General features: G+C 50.1%; 2 protein-coding genes and 6 non-coding genes across 8 annotated transcripts; all 8 read left to right on the forward strand.

Moving 5' to 3' along the window:
• The first annotated feature begins 392 nt into the window (after positions 1-392).
• RPL13A (ribosomal protein L13a) lies at positions 393-3,881 on the forward strand. Its single transcript, XM_052655428.1, has 8 exons — positions 393-422; positions 1,824-1,896; positions 2,273-2,338; positions 2,547-2,648; positions 2,845-2,930; positions 3,110-3,169; positions 3,456-3,578; positions 3,766-3,881. Exons 1-8 carry the CDS (start codon positions 408-410, stop codon positions 3,850-3,852), a joined length of 612 nt encoding a protein of 203 aa, XP_052511388.1. The 5' UTR covers positions 393-407; the 3' UTR covers positions 3,853-3,881.
• LOC128064273 (small nucleolar RNA Z195/SNORD33/SNORD32 family) lies at positions 1,941-2,024 on the forward strand. The gene has a single exon (XR_008200988.1). It is a non-coding gene; the product is annotated as a small nucleolar RNA Z195/SNORD33/SNORD32 family (small nucleolar RNA).
• On the forward strand, positions 2,687-2,771 carry LOC128064272 (small nucleolar RNA Z195/SNORD33/SNORD32 family). The gene has a single exon (XR_008200987.1). It is a non-coding gene; the product is annotated as a small nucleolar RNA Z195/SNORD33/SNORD32 family (small nucleolar RNA).
• On the forward strand, positions 2,970-3,040 carry LOC128064274 (small nucleolar RNA SNORD34). The gene has a single exon (XR_008200989.1). It is a non-coding gene; the product is annotated as a small nucleolar RNA SNORD34 (small nucleolar RNA).
• On the forward strand, positions 3,249-3,335 carry LOC128064211 (small nucleolar RNA SNORD35). The gene has a single exon (XR_008200931.1). It is a non-coding gene; the product is annotated as a small nucleolar RNA SNORD35 (small nucleolar RNA).
• A 5,692-nt stretch (positions 3,882-9,573) lies between the features above and the next one.
• Positions 9,574-12,079, forward strand: RPS11 (ribosomal protein S11). The gene is made up of 5 exons (XM_052655912.1): positions 9,574-9,725; positions 10,635-10,766; positions 10,948-11,023; positions 11,358-11,487; positions 11,905-12,079. Exons 1-5 carry the CDS (start codon positions 9,711-9,713, stop codon positions 12,026-12,028), a joined length of 477 nt encoding a protein of 158 aa, XP_052511872.1. The 5' UTR covers positions 9,574-9,710; the 3' UTR covers positions 12,029-12,079.
• On the forward strand, positions 11,159-11,245 carry LOC128064212 (small nucleolar RNA SNORD35). Its single transcript, XR_008200932.1, has one exon. It is a non-coding gene; the product is annotated as a small nucleolar RNA SNORD35 (small nucleolar RNA).
• A 6,303-nt stretch (positions 12,080-18,382) lies between the features above and the next one.
• TRNAE-UUC (transfer RNA glutamic acid (anticodon UUC)) lies at positions 18,383-18,455 on the forward strand. The gene has a single exon. It is a non-coding gene; the product is annotated as a tRNA-Glu (tRNA).
• The last annotated feature ends 1,213 nt before the right edge of the window (positions 18,456-19,668 follow it).

Here is a 19,668-nt window from a genome sequence, read left to right on the forward strand (position 1 = left end):
TCCTGGCCCCCTGCAGGCCACCACGTGCCCTGCAGCGCGACATCACTTCAGGGGGTAACCGCCTCTCCTCCAGAATTCCTGGCCCCACCCATCAGCAAGGAGCAGGCAACTCACGCGAGGCTTACCAGCCCCTCAACAATACTGCAGCGAAGGCTGAAGAGCACCGCCCCCTACCCCACGTGATCTCGCCCGGCTCAGCCATGGCCGCCTAGGCTCGATGGGAACGATACTGACTGGACAGTCAGAAGATGACCCGCCTCCCAGTGGGGAATTTCTGCGCACGCGCCTGACACTCTGGCCAATGAGAAGACAGAAAGCGGCCGTGTTGCGTCACTTCTTCCGCCCCTGTTTCAAGGGATAAGAAACCCTGCGTGTAGGGTTCCTTCTTTCCCAGGCGGCTGCCGAAGATGGCGGAGGGGCAGGTACAGGCTCCGCGCGGGCCGGGGCGGCGTGGGGCCGGGTGGGGTCCAGGCCGGACCGGGGTTGGACCTCTTTTCTCTCGTAAGTGTGCTGTGGAACTTAAGGACGATAACTGAGCAAAGCAGAAAGCTTTCGGGGTAAGAGAAATCCAAAACGGGAATATAAGGCAGTTTTTGTTCTCTGGGCTGGCTAAAAATGCGGCATCATTTTTCCCTCGAGGGGCGGTCATCGGGGCTTTCTACACAACAGTTATTTTAAAATTAGGCCTCATTCATCTAGATCTTGGCGGAATTAAACCGGTGTGTCCCCAGCAATGGGAAAGCACGCTGAAGGCGGCTACGCCACCTGGGGACGGTGAGAAGCCGGGGGTAGGCCAAAATGGAGGGTATTTCCGCCCTGCCCAGGCGCCGGTTGCTTCGGCCACGTGAAAGTGTGCATCAAGGTTCCCCTGCAACTGGGGGCAATTTGGCACGAAACCTTTGCCGTAGGTTGGGCGATCTCTTGCATATGGGGCAGGCACAAATTGCTGTGCTTTGTGGTTAGATGGAGTCTAAAAGTGCCAGTGCTAGCAACTGGACTGAATGAAATGTTCCAGATCCTTGAGACAGTCGTAATTGCTTAACCAGCTAGAGGCCCTCAAGGAAGGTAGAAGCTTACCACTGACTCTTCTCCGACTCCTTGTGTAACCTATTCCTGCTACAGGGAGGGAGTGGTTCTGGAAGGGGTGAACATGTGATGGAGTGTATGGTTCAGGAGGGAAAATTAAGTTTGAAGCCAGGGAAGTGGTAGAGTTCTCTGAACATGGGTCCCTGCGTTCACATAACGTACACTTTGTAAGAGCTGGAACTTCTGAAAAGAAGCGAAGGATTAGATTAGTACTTGAGCCATTAAAGCTTGCCTAAGGATGCAGAGCTAGTCAGTACCAGAGCAAGCTTGGATTTTTGACTACCGTACCTAGCTTCACTGGCTCTGAACCTGTTTGCTTTGATACACTAGAAAGCTACCTTTGAGATCAGAACAGGATCAGATTCTGTCCAGGTTCTACAGGGTGCGTTCAGATTACCAGTTCCTCTAACCGGGTGATCAGTGTTGATTCAGATTGTAACTTATTCTCTGACCATGGAACATAATCTGAGCATAAAGATGCCTGCCCTTGAAGCAGCTGAAATGTGAGGGATTGGTTTATTTTGTGTCTTACCTGCTCGCTGATATTCTGAGTCAGTCATTTGCTTTCTTGGCCATCTCTAAAGTGAGCCTTAAGTTCTAGTTTTGGGTCTGATGTCTGGTTAGCAGGCATTCTGGGAGGTAAGTGAACTAATGGAGAGGAGTAATTGGTTGAGGTGGGCAGTGAAAGTTGTGGGTGCCTCTGAGCCCTTCTGAGCTCTTCAACCTGTCTCCAACAGGTCCTGGTGCTCGATGGCCGAGGCCATCTCCTGGGCCGCCTGGCGGCCATTGTGGCCAAGCAGGTGCTTCTGGGTAAGTCTGCCCGCTGCCCAGAGCTCCCACCAGACATGAGCTCACAGGTCAGTGATGAGCAAAAGTCACCATCTTTCGTTTGAGTCTCACGACCGTGAGATCAACCCCATGCACCGCTCTGAGACCTGCCAGCATCCTCCCCTCCCGGGTCAGGGGCTCTGAATTCAAAACGTGTAATAAATTGAACTTTAGCATGAGACCAGCTCCACCAGTTAGCCCTCTGTGACTTGGGGCAGGAGATTCTGGTGTCTTCTAGTGTGTTTGTGCACAGGGGCCAGTTTTAGGCAGGGCTGGGGTCTCCTTTCTGGGCAATAACTTGGCACCTGGCTTCCTGACCTTTGCCCTCCTTGATTGTTCCATTTTCCATTCCCTCTAGGCCGGAAGGTTGTGGTCGTGCGCTGTGAGGGCATCAACATTTCTGGCAATTTCTACAGAAATAAATGTGAGTTAGGGCCTGGGAGGAGGGTTGGGAGGGTGGACCTGTGTGGGGCTCAGGCTTCACAGACTTGGAAAGCAGACCGCCCCCTCAGTGGTGGGAGGTGCAAGTTTTGAGTTCCCTAGCAGGCCCTCAGAAGTGAGGTCTTGGCGTTGGAAGGAGTTGCTGCCTGGCTGGGGACTATGAGGCCTTACACCCTCTCCCTTCTTCCCAGTGAAATACCTGGCCTTTCTCCGCAAGCGGATGAACACCAACCCCTCCCGTGGCCCCTACCACTTCCGAGCCCCCAGCCGCATCTTTTGGCGGACAGTGCGAGGTGAGCTGGGCCCAGGGACCGCAGGTGCTGAGGGGCAGGTAGCCAGTGATGAAGACTTTTCCCACTCGTGTTCGAGTTTCCCAACCGTGAGATGACGCCACATGCACTACCATCTGAGGCCACCTGTCTGCCTGCCTGGGTGGGCAGCTAGTCCCCACGTGCCCCACTGAGCAGGCCTGCTGTCCTCTGTCCACAGGCATGCTGCCCCACAAGACCAAGCGGGGCCAGGCTGCTCTGGAGCGCCTCAAGGTGTTTGATGGGATCCCACCACCCTATGACAAGGTGAGCAGGACCCAGTGCCCTCGACAATATCCCTGTGGCTGGCGTCGGTGATGTTCTGCAATTACCTACATTGTTTGATCCCTGTGAAAAGAGCACCGGCTGAGACGCCTGCCCCAGCCAGCCTTCTTCCCTGTCTGTCCCTCACTCCAGGTCTCTAAGCCCCTCTCCTTCTCTAACAGAAAAAGCGAATGGTGGTTCCTGCTGCCCTCAAGGTTGTGCGTCTGAAGCCTACTCGCAAGGTGAGCCTCCAGATCTTGCTGAGTGATACCCTTGGGATTCTCAGGTTTCCTGGGAGGGTGCACTGAGGGCCCTAGGACTGGCAGATGATGGTTTTTTCTCACGATGGTCTGCGGATGCCACTGTGGGCAGTGCCGAAAACGCCAATGGCTCAGCTGATGCCAGGAGGAACGGGGAGCATGGCTTCCCTGACTAGCTGGAAGGCTCTAGGACAGGATGTTAACGCCCCTCCCCTAGTCACCCTGGCCTCCTTTTCTAACAGCTTCGTTTCTTCTCCCTCCCCTCTAGTTTGCCTACCTAGGGCGCCTGGCTCATGAGGTTGGCTGGAAGTACCAGGCAGTAACAGCCACCCTGGAGGAGAAGAGAAAGGAGAAAGCCAAGATCCACTACCGGAAAAAGAAGCAGCTCATGGTGAGGGTGGGATTGGTACTGGAGGGGTGCCACATCCCCGGGCAGCTGGCAACTCTCACCTGTTTGTTAGGCCTTTGGAAGTCTGCCTGAGGCCCGCTGTGGGTATGGGGAGTGGGACTGGGTCCCTGGGATGAGGACAGTCCCCGGGAGCAGCCACTGACCACTATCTGTCATCTTGGCCCCACAGAGGCTACGGAAGCAGGCCGAAAAGAACATCGAGAAGAAAATTGGCAAATTCACAGAGGTCCTCAAGACTCACGGATTCCTAGTCTGAGCCAAATAAAATTGACTGTTTATTCTTCATGCTTGGCCTGGCCTGCCCTTCCTCCATCGCCACCCTAGGATGTGGGGGCCCCCAGGGGCTGCCATGCAGGTGCCACAGGCAGACGGGGTATAGCCGAGGGGCATTAGTCAGTGTAGGCAGGTCGAGGGGCTGTGCAGGCATCGCTGGTCTGCAGCCTCTTTGTTCGTGAGACTTTTAAGACGAACAGTTGGAACAACCAGTCCAGTTGCAATATTGGCAGAAGTGAGCTGGAAGACTATTGGAAGGGATTCGCATGACTTAAGGGAGTCTGTTCATGCTTGCCACGTGGTCGGATACTATACTCTGCAGCTGTTAGGGTGTGAGAATGCCCAAAAAGTGTCTCTGGAAGAGAAGTTTCAGCCAAGGGGTCACAGGCATCGCCCTTACGTCTTCCTTATATTTTGTGATCCAAAACCAATAAATTATTTTTTTAAAGAAATGTGGCGTCTTTGCAGTGTGTGTCTGCTGTAGAGGCAGGCCCAGGGGAGCAAGGCTCTCGGCTGACGGGGAACTTGGAGAATAAGACTGGCTGTGCTCTTTACACAGGTGGATCAGAAACTGACTGCCTTTCATGGAAGAGTTGACCTTGGTAGAGATTTTCCATGCCAAGGAATTTGAGATGCCTGTGGGTTTGTGGGTATTTATGGCCTGTAGAGCCAGGTGCTGCCCTTTTTATATAAAATTGTCTTCCTAATTCAGCTGCAAAGTATGGAATTGGCCACTCTTCCCTAAAATCAGTCCTTCACTGGGGCATGTGGGCTTGTCAGGCTGTACCACGTCAGGCTGTAATGCAGAGATAGGTGATGAGGTATTAGAGAAGTGAGTTTTTGTCTTTTTTTTCTTTTTTTTTTTAAGATAAAACTAGACCTGTTAGTTCTGCCAGGATGAGTCGCTGAAAGGATCAAGGTACCTAGCCCTTGGTCACCTCTCAACACCCAGGTGGGGCCCCCTGCCCCACCTTAGGAGGTTCTGTGTAGTCAGTGGTGTCAGTGCTGATGACACCCAGAGGGGTCTGGCTTGACCAAGGTACATCCATCTGTACCGGGAGGAAAGCTAGATTCCTGCTGCCCTTTGAGACTGGTGGGCAGTACTTGGTGTATGTGGGTTCACTGAGCAGGTGATAACTTCCACACTGCCATTCTATCCTGCTTAGTCTCCAAAATGTCTAAGACAGTGGCTCAAGTTTTCTCAGGATCATTTTGCCAATGGGTGGTGTCCCTGCTCCTCCTGGGGGCTCCTGCTCTCCAACAGAGCCACCTCCAGAACCAACTGAAAATCCTAGAGTTTAAATCTCATGACACTATGTTAGAGCAGCACAATAGGTTGCCCAAACCACTTAATTCTGGCTTAAAAATGTAAAACTTGCCACTTCAAAAGACATGCAACATTGGGACTTGGCGTGGTGGTCCACTGGCTAAGACTACTCTGAATGCAGAAGGCCTGTGGGTTCCATCCCTAGTCAAGGAACTAGATCCCACCTGCTGCAACTAAAGATCTAAAATGGGAACTAAGACCCAGTACAGTCAAGTATTAAGCCAAATGTTAAAACACTTAGGAAGATTACATGTCAGACTAGGAGAAGGTATTGGTGAATCATGTCTCTTGAAGGACTTGAATGCCAAATACATAGAAAAATTCTTAAAATTCAGTAACAATGAGCCAACCAACAAAAACTTAGGCCCAGAATTTGAAAACGGCTTTCACCAAAGAAGATACACAAATGCTAATAAGCATGTGAAGAGATGCTCATCATTCCCCATAAAGAAGATAAATCTCCAGGCATAACCTTAATCATTCCTGGGGGAGAAATAAACAAGGAATCAGAACCTCTGGGCCAACAGAAGGAACGTTCCCCAAACTGCCCGAAGTGAAGTGAAGTCGCCCAGTCGTGTCCGACTCTGCGACCCCATGGACTGTAGCCTACCAAGCTCCTCTGTCCATGGGATTTTCCAGGCAATAGTACTGGAGTGGATTGCCATTTCCTTCTCCAGAGGATCTTCCTGACTCAGGGATCGAACATGGGTCTCCCGCACTGTAGACAGACGCTTTACTGTCTGAGCCACCAGGGAAGACCAAACTGCCCAAAGCACCCTCCAACAGCACTCTAGTCCCAGATCAGCTTCAACTCCTGGGCTACAGCAACCTTGGACACAGTGGTCCTTGGGCCGGACACAGAGGAATGGCTTAACAGGCATTTCAGTGCTCACTGAGGAGGGGGCCCTTCTGTACTCTAGTGTTTGCATTTCTGTTGTGAAATGCTAGGAAATATCTGAGATCTGTCAGAGACAGGGAAATATGCCCTCAAGTGATAACTAAGTTCGCTGAAGTTTGTTACTGAGCACCAAGGCTGTTCACACCACAGTTCAAAAAATTCAAGGTGGTGGTTTGTAAGCAGCCTTAAAATAGTAATGAAATTAAATAGAAATTTTTTAAAAATCAATGTATTATAGAAGGTAAAGGAGAAAGTTTAAAGATTTAAAAATCAGACAAGTTGACGAAGGCAGGGGAGGGTAAGACAGAGATAAGTGTGTTTGGTCACAATACAAAAAGGATTTCCTACTGTTGAGTTGTGATCAACAACACCTAGAAGCTAAGGACCTAAACATCTCCAAGTTGCCCTCACCCCCTCAGAGTGGAACAGTATTACTTTTATTTGCTCTTCCCTTATCATCAAAATCTCACCAGCTGCTCTTAGCAATTTGCAAATATTGAGCATTTAAGACACCAGACAGGAAATCATACTTAATCTCACCACCTGGAGATGTAAACCACTAGGGCAATATCATGTATTTCCTTCCAGGCTTTTTTCTACATTAACTTTCATATACAGTTTAGCACATATTGTAGGCAGCAACTCCAGGTTCCCCCTTTTTAAAAACTAAATATAAATTCTTTCCAAGTTATTCAAGAACTCTAGAACTTTTTTCTTCAAAAAAAAAATAAATTATAAAACAACTACAAGGTCACTGGGAGGAAGATACAGCAGGTTTTAAAACAAAGTCTCTCTTCCTTAATGCTATCCCAGAGGGACTGAAACAGTGACAATTAAAAATGAACCATTCATCACTTATATGTGAACTCTAACATAGAACACAAGTGAACTTATCTATGAAACAGAAATAGATTTCATAGAGAAAAAACCTGTGGTTGCCATGTGGGGGGTGAGGGAGGGATGGATTGGGAGTTTGGGATTAGCAGATGCCAACTATTATATATAGAATGGATAATCAACTGTATAGCACAGGGAAATATATTCAATATCCTGTGATAAACCATGATGGAAAATATGAAAAAGAATGTGTATATATATATATATACATGCAAAATTGAATCACTTCGCTATACACCTCAAACACAACGTTCCAAATAAACTATAATTCTGGTTTTTTTTAACTGGAAAAAAAATCAAAAGAATATTTTGTGACCCCTGTAGAAGTTTGTTAGGAGCATAGATTGTATATTCTAAATGCAGTGCTTAAAAAAATCTTTACTAGACTTGTAAGTGGGAAAAAAAAAACCCTCATGTTTTCTTCTAATATATAGCTTCTTTTCTTCATGGCTTCATTTCTCAAACCTACCTAAATTTTATCCCTACACACCAGAAATTTACGTTGGCATAAAGTAGGAAGTAGGGATCCAACTTTACCTGCAGGTGGTCTCACACTTGTCCTAACACAAAATTAATGAATAGTTTATATATTCCCCAGGGATCTTCATTGCACCTGTCATCATAAGCTAAATTCTCAGAGTTGGATCTATTTTTGGACTTCCTAGAAGATATATTTTAAATATTTACATTAAAGAAGTTAACTTTTTACTTAAATGTGACATAATATTTACTTAAATATTTATATTGAAGAAACCAACTTTTATTTGCAAAAGAAATTACATTTAACACACCCACACAAATATAATAATGTACCAGGATTTCTTTTAAAATTATTAATTCAAAGGCAATTCGAAGCAGAGGAAAACATATTTAAGTCTTACATATATTGATTATGAACTCAATGCAACTTTGTACATTGAACTGGAACAGTCTAGCAAAAGCCTAAATTTGAGGTCTTTGGTGAATGTGAAGTCTCAGCGAGAGCGCTGGGAAAATTCAGGCCAAGACTTATTTACGGAAAGAGGCCAAAGTCTGGAGTTTGAATTCTCCCAAGGCCCAAATCAGGGTGTTACAAGACACCGGGTTTTTGCCACCACTGGCCAGAAGGGGGCCTAGTACGCAAAAAGTGCGAAGTGCGTGTAAAAAGGACTCTGGTGTTCCTTCTTTAAAAGTTCATTTAAGTTCATTCGCTCAATCGTGTCCAACTCTTTGCGACCCCATGGGCTGCAGGACGCCAGGCCTCCCCGTCCATCACCAACTTCCGGAGCTTACTCAAACTCATGTCCATGGATTCGGTGATGCCATCGAACCATCTCATCCTCTGTAGTCCCCTTCTCCTGCCATCAATCTTTCCCAGCATCAGGGTCTTTTCAGATGAGACAGCTCTTCACATAAGGTGGCCAAAGTATTGAAGTTTCAGCTTCTACATCAGTGCTTCAAATGAACACCTTAGGATGGACTGGTTGGATCTCCTTGCAGTCCTAGGGACTCTCGTGAGTCTTCTCCAACACCACAGTTCAAAAGCATCAATTCTTCAGCACTCAGCTTTCTTTATAGTCCAACTCTCACATCCATACATGACTACTTGAAAAACCACAGCTTTGACAAGACGGACTTTTGTCGGCAAAGTAATGTCTCTGCTTTTTAATGTCTAGATTGGTCATAACTTTTTTTCCAAGGAGCAAGAGTCTTTTAATTTCTTTAAAGGTAGGTAATTAAGAAGGCAGGAAACAGATTACTCAGGTTAAATTCCCAAATTCCCAACTATGCCTCAGTTTCCACATCTGCAAAATGGGAACAATTATCAGAGCCATCCTTAGTGTGTTAGCACAATTCTGCGTACATGGTAATTGCCATTAGATTTTTGTTTTCCAAAAATTTGTAAAATAATAAATTGATATTCGGATTTGGACCTGCACTGACCAACGCAGTAGATAACTAGCTCCATGTGGCTATTTAAATCGAGTAAAATTAAAAATTGAGGTTCACAGTCACACGCACCCCACTTCCAGTGCCAGTGACCAGTGTGTTGGACAGCGCAGACAGCATTTGCATCATAGCGGGGAGTACTATTGGACAGTGCTGCTCAACAATTAGCAGAAGTCCTTTTTATTTTTTTTTAATTGAATTAAAATTTGCAACGAAACCACTCTCTGAGGAAAAAACGGCCCACAAATGAAAACGACTTTTATTAAATTTCAGAACTTCATGGGTAGTGTCCGTCCCTCACAAAGATGGCGCTTCGCAGCGCGTGCATGTTCCTAACACTTTCTGGTCTCACGCCCCGCAAAAAGATGGCCGCCACCACAACCCGTTCAAACCCTGCACGGACACAGACACGAGGTCGCAAACCCCACGCGGTCTCACTCATCTCAGGAACATGGCCGCTTCCGATAACTCTCGCGATCACATAGGCTGGTTAAGGCTGGCCGCGCCTTCCCAACGTGACCTGGCATGTTGGCGCGCAATGATGGCGTAAGACTCTCGCGAGACAGTGTGCCGCTTCCCGCCCCTCTGCCTTGAACATCATGGCGGCTTTCATTCTGTCTGCGAATCGCGTGCTTAGGTAGGACCGTTCGCCAATCAGAATCTCGCCAAGGCACCGCCCCAAACCGTGTCTGCCCCGCCCCTTTGTCGTCACTTCCTCTCTAACGCTTGTGCAGTCGATAAGGAAACCCGGACGCCACTGCGGCCTTCCTTTTTTCAGGCAGCCGGGAAGATGGCGGACATTCAGGTATGGGCTACGGGCCGATGCGACACTGCGGGGTCTGGGTTTCAGCGGCGAGTCCTGGAGAGCGGGACTCCGCGCTCCAGTTTAGGGGTTAATTTCCCAGGGGTTAATTTGGGCAGAGGGCAGTTGTCTTGGCGTTAATCTCGATTAGCACCTCCTAAATGTTCCCTTGTAGCTCGGTCGGTAAATAATCTGCCTGCAGTGCAAGAATCCTGGGTTCGATCCCTGTGTCAGGAAGATCTTCTGGAGAAGGAAATGGCAACCCACTCCAGTATTCTTGCCTGGGAAATCTCATGGACAGAAGAGCCTGGTGGGCTGCAGTCCATGGGGTCGCAAAGAGTCGGGCGCGACTAGGCGACTAACATTTAGACTTAAATGTTGGAGGCTCCGCATTTGGGGTTTAGTTTAAGGTTCAAGGATTTTTGAAGTTGTCTTTTTAAAAATCAAGATTTACAGAGTACTTTTTATTGCTTTTTGGAGGCCTTAGGCTGTAGGGTTAATCCTTTGAGAACTGACTTCTAAGGGCCACTCCAGGGAGCCCGTCAGTTTGGTATTTAATTCTGGAGCCGCCTATGTTAGTTAAGGAGTGCATCCTGGTTGGATGTCTTTGTGTCTTGAATAATTTTTGCTGAACAGTTTTGGTGTTTGAGGCATGGTTTTGTATCGCTGGGGATTGAATGCTCCAGGTGGTAGGAGGTGTTTTAGACCATAAATGCTGATGTAACCCTGGGTTCAGAGTTGAGTCTGAATATTTGGGTTAGTGTCTTGGAAGATAATTCTGGGGCGCTTGGCGCTGGTGGCCAGAGTTCAGGGAGTTAAATACTCGACAAGATGGTATTGGGATTTTGTGAAGCTTTCCAGGCCAGGTTGATGCCTGCTCGGGTCTTACCAGCTTCCTCCTCATCCCTATAGACAGAACGTGCGTACCAAAAGCAACCGACCATCTTTCAAAATAAGAAGAGGGTCCTGCTTGGAGAAACTGGCAAAGAAAAGCTCCCCAGATACTACAAGAACATTGGTCTGGGCTTCAAGACTCCAAAGGAGGTACGGGCACCCTCAGAAGAGGAGACCCCTGTGTCCCTGCACATGTACCCAAACTGAGTTGACCTATCCGCATCTCAGTGGGTGCTGCTGGGAACTGTAGTTTGTGTGTTTAGAGAGGCCACGCCCCTTGTTCTTTTCAGGAACTATATTTAGGGCTCCCTAACCTTCCTTATCCCTTTAGGCCATCGAGGGCACCTATATTGACAAGAAATGCCCTTTTACGGGTAACGTCTCCATTCGAGGGCGGATCCTGTCTGGTGAGTGAGGACCTCCAGGGGCTTGGGTTCAGATTCCTGGGTCTGAGGAAAGAAGGGCTGAGGACACTGAGGCTCCAGGGTCCTGGGTTGGGGAAGGGGTTGGCAGACTTCTGGTGACCCCAGGGGGACACTTTTGGCAAATGATGTCTATTTCACGATGGTCTTCAGACACCCACCCTGGGCAGTGCTGAGAAGGCCACTTGGCACAACTGATGCTGGAAGCAGGGCTTCCTGGGAACCCTACTCAGCGGCCCCCTGCTTCCCGGATGCCCCAGGCTGCCTATGGCTCCCTTCCCTGTGGGGCCTGACCAGGAACTGCCCCCCGTCCCCCCAGGCGTGGTGACCAAAATGAAGATGCAGAGGACCATCGTCATCCGCCGAGACTACCTTCACTACATCCGGAAGTACAACCGCTTCGAGAAGCGCCACAAGAACATGTCTGTGCACCTTTCTCCCTGCTTCAGGTGAGCAGGGTTGGCTGCCCTCCTGGGCAGGGAGGAGGGGTTGGGCTGCACAGGAGTGAGTGACGTGGGACCAGACCTGGCTGTAACAGGACGCCCTGGCCGCCGTGTGGAGGTCATCAGGGTAGTAAAGGGGTCCTGTATCATCATCTTTGTGAGCCTCCAGTGCCCTGCAAAAGACATGACAGATGGTGGTGGTCTGTCCCTGGAAGGGTCGGACCATCCTCTGCATGGCCTGGAACCTGGGGCCTTACACATTGTGCTCAGTAATTACCTGGGGGAGGGTGAAACTGGAAATAGGAGCTTGGTTGGGGTTTGGAGGAGCCAAAGTTGAGAGGCTCCGCCTAGAGACATGAAGATGCCTTTAGGGCCTGCTGAGAGCAGAGCCTCCCCTAAACCCAGCCCTGCTTCCCTCCACAGGGACGTCCAGATCGGTGACATCGTCACGGTGGGTGAGTGCCGGCCCCTGAGCAAGACCGTGCGCTTCAATGTCCTCAAGGTCACCAAGGCTGCCGGCACCAAGAAGCAGTTCCAGAAGTTCTGAGACTGGACTTCTGCCTGCTGCCCCAAACACAATAAAGTTATTTTCCCAGGCTCTGGAAGACTCTGGCTGTCTGCCCCTACAAGAGGGAGGGGTTGTCCCCAGGAATTAAGTGGGGTTGGTGTGGAAGATGGGATTCGTCTACATCTTCTGGGGGCATAAAGATGGGGCCCACATCCTGCCTCCTGCCCTCACGTCTGGGTGAAGCAACCTGTATCAAGATGCTGCCTCCTCTGATGTTTTGGTCTTTGTTACCTTTTGGTGTTGTGCACATGAGGCCTTTCTACCTGGTGTTGAGCTCCCCCCGCAAGTCTCTGGGGAGGAAGTGAGTGAGGGTGGAGGTTCCTGGGTTCTCTAGACTCTGAGCCTTTTCTGGTCTCTGTGGGGAGGGGGAAGAAGAAATATCCGCCCTCTTGGCTTTGCTGGGTGTCAGCGTCAGTGGGTTGGGTGGGCTTGGGTTCAAAGCTGCCAGTTGGAGGAGTTGAAGGTCTTGAACTCAAGGTGGGATTGTCTTATTAAGGGAAAGCAAGGCACCCACCTTCCCCCTGCACATCCCGCCGACCCTCCTAAGTGAGCACCATGCCTGTTTGCAGATGAGCAAACTCATCTGAGGGGGCAAGTTCTCTGCTTAGGGTCCCAGGAAGTACCTAAGCTGCAGGCATCAGATGATGGTGACTACTTTGCCCAAAAATCCTAGTAAGGAAGATGGCCTAGAGGGCATAGCGAGGCCAGCCAGCAGTGAGGAATCACAGGCGGCTGCATGGATAGGAAGTCCCTCAAGGTGGGACTGAATCAGACCAGATGGGGTGGCTTTGGGTGAGGAGAAATTGGAGATGGGGAAAAATGAGGGCAAGGCAAATGAAGGGGAAGAGATTTGTGACAGCCAGACAGGGCAACCTTGAGTGTCAAGGGTAAAAACTCAGGAAATGGGGAGAGCTCAACAGTTGGTATTAGCAGGAAAGGCTTTCTGCTAGAGAAATGGGGAAAGGAAGAGGGACCTTGAGTGTCAGAGATGTGAGACACCCCTCTGCTGGACACCAGTCAGACGGAGAAGCAGGTACAGAGACAGCAGGTGCAGACAAACGCCGAGGAGAGAGACAGCGGAGACCCTCACCTGAGCCACAACGGGGCAGAGATGGAGGCTTAGGTTTAGGGGAGGCGCTGGAGATACCCCGTTAACTCCAACCCGGAGGCCTGGTGCTGCTGGGATCCCCAGGTCCCTGCCTCCCCGTACCTGTACCAGGGACCAAGACACACACTGGTACAAGGGTTGGGAGACAGGGCCGTGAGGAGAGAAGGGCCGCCGCCGCCGCTGCTGCCGCCTCCGGGGACTTTGCGTCTGGACCGGGCCCGGGGGCTCCTTTTTACCCAGGCCTGGTGAGGGCGGGGGTTCCTGCCAGAGGAAGTGGGGCCGCATCAAAGAGGGCAGGAAGGGGCAGGGACGGGTCAGAAGGGGGCACGCCCCGAGGTTCAGCCTTCGAGCCCGCCCCACCTGGTGCTGGAGGGTGGGAGACCCCGCGGAGGGGCACTGGGACGCAGAGAGCAGGGGACAGTGATGGGGGCCAGGGAAAGGCAGATCTGGAGAGACAGGACGGGGAACGGAGACCCCGAGGGGGACCTGGGGCCGCTCCAGGAGCCCCCACCCGCAGGTGTTTCCGTTCGGGGTGGGGCCACCCTGTTTACAACAACAACAGGCCCGCTCCTCTGTTTCCTCCCAGCGGTGGGTTGCTGGGCGTCTCCTTGGCACCCCATTGTCAGGCTACCTAGTGTTGGGTGCAGCCCTGACCTGGTGGGGACCTCCTGATGGTCAGTGCACAAAATCCAAGGAGAAAGTCCCCAGGGCCCTGTCAATTCTCTGTTCCAATGACCTGGAGGAGGACATTACCTGCAATTCTGTTTGTTTTGGCTGCTCTGGGTCTTCCTTGTGGCAAACGGGCTCTTTGTGGCAGCGTGCAGCCTTTCTCTAGTTACAATGCAAGGGCTATAGAGTGGGTGGGCTCAGTAGTTGCCCCGCAGCATGTTGGATCTTTGTTCACTGACCAGGGCTTAAAACCGCATCCCCTGCATTGGAAGGCGGATTCTTAACCATTGGACTGAGACAGGAGATAGAGGGGCTCCAGGTTAGACATCACAGCTGGCCTCCTGTTTGCATTTCACGGAGCACAAAGATGTGGGCTTCAGGCTGGATCCTTGACAACTGTTAGCATTTCCTGAGATGAGATAAATGAGCTCCAGTTGAGGAATTTACAGTCAGCCTCCCGTTTGCTCGGCAAAATGGAAGTAACAACAGAAACGGTAAATAGCCAGTGTTTGTCTCTTGTAAACACTTTAAGGTAATAGTCAGGGCAAGGACAAAGAGGGGCAAAACCCTGTTCGAATAAAGGATTACGGGATCTTCACTGCCCCTCTTTTGGGACAAGGGAGACCCTACACATGCGCAAAAAGGCTCCTTGGAGGCCAAAAATCAGGGGATAACACCAGGCCATAATGATTCTTGCTCTTCCCAGAAGCCTTCACTTTGAGATCCATCTTGGCTGAGCGGTGCATGCGCACCCAGGGTAAGGGTCCCAGGGTAGGCCAGGTGTGGAAAAAGGAACCAGATATTGGGCTAAAGGTAAACAAAGACCTGGAAGAACTGACCTATATAAACGACTTAACTGCCTCTTCACCGCGCTCCTCCTCACTACGGGGGACGCCCACACCCTCTCTGTCTGGGCGTGCGTCTCTGCCTGGCTTCGGTCTTAACAGAGCAAACCACTTCTGTGTGTGCGCTCCCCACATTTGTTGTTGTGCTCTGTCTCTAACAATAAACTTTGTACCTGCCTTTATAGTTTCTGCCTCCGTGATAACTGCATTTTTCACTGGGGCCAAAGAGCCAGGGAAAAATAGTTTCTAGCCTCTACCCCTTGCTGGTCTGGTGGCCAGGATTCCAGGCTACCCAGTTCATTTCTTGGGAAGGGAATTAAATCTCGCTTCAAGCCACTGCTCACTGCTGCCTCCCTGAGACCAGGACCACCAGGAGGGTCCCCACCTGCCCTTCTCAGAGCCCTGTGGCAGCTAGAGACATGACCCTTGGGCACAGCTCACAGCCGCAGAGCTTGGCCTCTACCTGCCTGCTCCTCCCACCCTCCCTGCACCCCAGACTTGCTCCCTGCTCTGAGCCTTTGCGCTGGCTGTGTCCTCTGCCCAGAACCTCTAACCCCAGGCTTCCACTTGCTGCTTCCCACACCCCTTAACCTCTAGTTCTCACCAACCTCTTTCCATGTGGCAGAATCTCCAGCCCTCCCAGTGCCCACTCTCTGCCTGAATGTCCCACATAGCCAGGAAAGCCTGGTCATGACATATTTGTATATTTGTTGCTCAGATCCTGTATGACCGGGCACACTTATTAGTTAACCTGTTAACTGCTGGAATATAAACTCCAAAAAGGGGGGAAAAAATCTCTGCAACCCTGGCACCTGGAACAAACTGAGTGCGCCGCACATGTTTACCTGAGTGCATGAATCCTTTTAAGGTTAAATCCCAAATGAATTAATTTTTTAAAAAGTTAAATCCCCACATTCTCACAGGCCAGGCTTGACCCCTAGCATTACCCCAGATCCGTCTCTTGGTGGGTGTCGGAGCCAAAGGTCAGGAAAAGGAAGTTTTGCTATAACTCGCCACAAGTAAGGGGAACACCAGGGATGCTCCCCAAAGGAGTGTCTCGCCAGCAGCAAAATTGGGGAAGTTTTAAGCTAAGGGAACAAGCACATTCATGGGGCGGGGGTGGTGGAGCGGAGGAGAAATCAGCACAGAACTGGGGCAAAGTTCGCCCGAGCCCTAACTGTAGTTACTGAAGTCTGGAGGGGCAATACCATTTGATCCTTCACCTGGGTGGGGCCTTAGTTACTGCAGAACTCAAAGATTGCATCAGATGGTTCTGTATATACTTTGAGGAGGAATTAGGACTGTTTTATTGTTTCTTGACAGCTTTTCCTTTTTTCTGTATGCCCTCTCTTCCAGTAAAGAATCTGTCTGCAGGAGACCAAGGTTTGATTCCTGGGTCAGGAAGATCCTGAAAAAGGGAATGGCTACCCACTCCAGTACTCTTGCCTGGAGAATTCCAGGGACAGAGGAGCCTGTCGCAAAGAGTCGGACACGACTGAGCGTCTCACACTTTCACACTTTACTTCCCTGAAGATCACGGATGACTGAGACCTGTTCAAGGGCAAGCACTGAGGCCAGGCTTAGATCACAGATGGCTTAGGCCAAAATGGCTTCTCTTACATCAAGAAAGTCACTTCTGGTTCTTTTTCTTCAGGGACCCCCAACCTATCCGCTTACACTGGGTCTCAAGGCACAGAGTAACCGGAGGCAGTGAACTTGCACAGAAACCTCCCAATGTTAGTATGAAGACTGCAGGCTCTGTTGCAGAGTCTAGCCCTGCCCTCATTCGCTGCATAACCTTGGGCATGTTATTCCGGGAACCTCGGGGCTTCAGTTTCCTGACCTGTAAAATCTTACCTCCCTGCCCCTTTGGGAACATGAAATAGACTTACCTGTGTTATTGGGGGTAGAACTAGTTCTAGTAAGTGATACTTCTTAAGGAAGTGATTGTGTCACATTCCTGAGCCTACTGTTAGAGCAAAGCCTAGTGAGACCTTGGCGAAGCCTTGCTGAGTCGCCTTGGCCGGCCGGAGGACAAAAGTCTTTGGCAGGGGACTTCCCTGGTGGTCCAGTGGCTATGACTCTACGATTCCGACACAGGGGGCCCAGGTTTGACCCCTGGTCAGGGAACTAGATCCCACATGCCGCAGCTAAAGATCCTGCATGCTGCAAATAAGACCTGGTGCAGCCAAACAAATTTAAAAACTAAAAAGTCTTTGGCAGAAGGCCCTAGAGGTATCAATGGTTATGGAATCCTGGATCTGCTACAGCAAATCCTGGTGGTTTGTCATGGGATCTTGAGACTATTTTAGCATGCTTCTGGAATATTCTGTTGCATGCCTCTTATAGGTGTCCCCAGTGGTCATTTTCCAGGGAAATTAGCTCCAAGCATGTTTCAAAGCAGGCTCCCAGGTTATGATGACAGCAGGTGTCAGGCCTGTTACATGAAAACAGGGCAGATATTGGTTATATCATAATGTTTTGCAGCCTCGCATCTATCAGAACAGGCCACAGGAATATTCTGTTGTAGCCAGACTGGCGAGCATCATTGCAGCCCCTTGTGGTATTATAGCACGACCTATAATAGATTATAGTGGGACCTCAGGGTCTTGTAACATTTTTTTTTTTAATTTTCCCTGTGCTCACAGTACATGGCATGTGGGATCTTAGTTCCCCCACCAGGGATGAAACCTGCGCACCTTGCTTTGGATGCGCAGTGTCTTACCCACTGGACCACCACCAAGTATGTCCACTGTAACTGGTGGTCGCAATATCTCGGTTAGATGAGAGCCAGCACATGCATCTTATGTGTGGAGCAGGCACCTGGATTCATTTAACTAGCCCTAGGACTGCAAGTGGAGTCTGGGAATATGGAATTGGAGCGGCTTCAGATGTGTGAGCAGCCTTGCTGTCGTATGTTAGCACTTCCCTGAGTTTTCCATCACTGGAAAACCCTGGAGTTTCGCATTACAGTAGGTCCGAGCTCTGTGGTATTTAAACAGAGACCCACAGATTGTTCCAGGGGTGCATACAGATTCTGCTAGAACATTCTAGAAGTTTTAGGGGCCTATTAAACCAGCCCCGGGTCTTTCACTATCAGCTTCCTTCATTCTGCTGATGCTTCCTGTGCTGGCCCCTGGGGATGCAAGAGTGAGCGAGACAGAGCCAGGGCCTGAACCCTGGGGACTTTCACCGCACTGAGTGGGAGGCAGGCAGTGTGGGGAACAGGTTACTACTACGCTCTACTATGTGCCTCGTGCCAAACCTTTGATTCATTGAAGCCTCTCTACCGAAGGAGGTACAATTATTATCCCACCTCCCAGATGAAACTGAGGCACAGAGAAGCCCACTGGAAAGAGAGGGGTTTGGTTTCAAACTCTGGTGTGATTGCATCTTGGGGTCAGGAGGGGGCGCTACAGTGCAGGGGAGAGAGGAGGGGCAGATAAGGTGGTGATTCAGGAAGACAGCTCAGAGCTGCCAGGGGTTATGTCCCCAGACCCCAAGGGCAGCATCAGGAGTGAGCTCCCTGTGCCGATGTTCCAAAGGCACCTTGGTTCGTTTTGAAGTTGGAGCTAAGCGCCCATATTTTCATTTACCCCTGGGCTCTGCACATTTCATAACTGTCCTGCTGTTTTCTATTACTTTATTGTGGGCCCCTGGCGATGTGATAGTAGGACCCCACGGAATCTAAAAGGCATAGGCAAAGGGACTTCCCTGGTGGTCCAGTGGTCAGGACTCGGTGCTTTCACCGCTGGGGCCCAGGGTTCAATCCCTGATCAGGGAAACTAAGATCCTGCAAGCTGCACGGCACACCCTGCAAACACCACCCCCCCGGGGGAAAAAAAAAAAAAACACATGCATGAGCAGGGATCATTAGAGCATAGGACCCTGGGGATAAGATATGAGATGCTGTAAATGGTCCCTGGAGACACAGAAGCTTCCAGCACACTTAGCAGCGATTCCTGGTGGGTATTAAGGGAACTTGAGAGCTTTTTCTTTTGAAGCAAGAAGGAGGAACATTATGAGGAATGTTCAGGTCGGACCTCTGAGAGGCCTCGTGGCTAAACCCCGAGGTCATTCTGACAGGAGCAAAGGAAGACCCGAATGGGGACACTACAGCAGAGTCAAGGGAGGGCACCCTCCGTGGCCGTGACCATGCTGGGCTGGATAGTGTTCCCCAAAGCTGCCTATGCCCTAGAGCTCCAAAGCCTGTGATTACATGACCTTGTTTAATAAAGGGAACTTTGAAGATGTGATTAAATTCAGGATCTTGTGATGGGGAGATAATCTTGGATTATCCAGGTGGGAGCAATGTCATCACAAGGGTCCTTAGAAGAGGGAAGGTCAGCAAGTTCCTGAGAAATGCGGAAAGTTTCTTCCCTGGTTCGCCAGCAATGCAGGAGACAGCAACAGAAGTCATGGGTTCGATCCCTGGGTCGGGAAGATCCCCTGGAGGAGGAAATGGCAACCCACTCCAGTATTCTTGACTGGGAAAAGCCCATGGACAGAGGAGGCTGATGGGCTACACTGCACGGGGTTGCAAAGAGTCAGACACAACTAAGCGCGCACACACACACGGTTAAAGACGTGTCAACTTGGCGGGGCCACAGTGCCCGGATGTTTGGTCCAACATTATTCTGGATGTTTCTGTGTGGGTGTCTGGGGGTGAAATTACACTGAAATCAGTGGACTCTGAGTAGAGCCGACCACCCACACCATAATGTGGGTGGGCCTCATCCAATCAGCCGAAGGTGGAAAACTGACCTCCCCTCAAGCAAAGGGGAACCCTGCCAGCGGATTGCGTTTAGATTTCATCTGCAAGATGAGCTCTTCTGGGTTTTCCAGATAGCCTGCCTTTGGACTTGGACTGTAATTCTTTCCGGCCACCTCTATCACATTTTGATCACGTGCACCAATTCCTTATACTAAGTCTCTTTCTCTCTATATATACACATCCTGTTGATTCTGTTCCTCCAAGAAACTTTGACTAATACATC

This window comes from Budorcas taxicolor, chromosome 18 (genome assembly GCF_023091745.1).
Source record: "Budorcas taxicolor isolate Tak-1 chromosome 18, Takin1.1, whole genome shotgun sequence".
Taxonomy (NCBI): Eukaryota; Metazoa; Chordata; class Mammalia; order Artiodactyla; family Bovidae; genus Budorcas; species Budorcas taxicolor.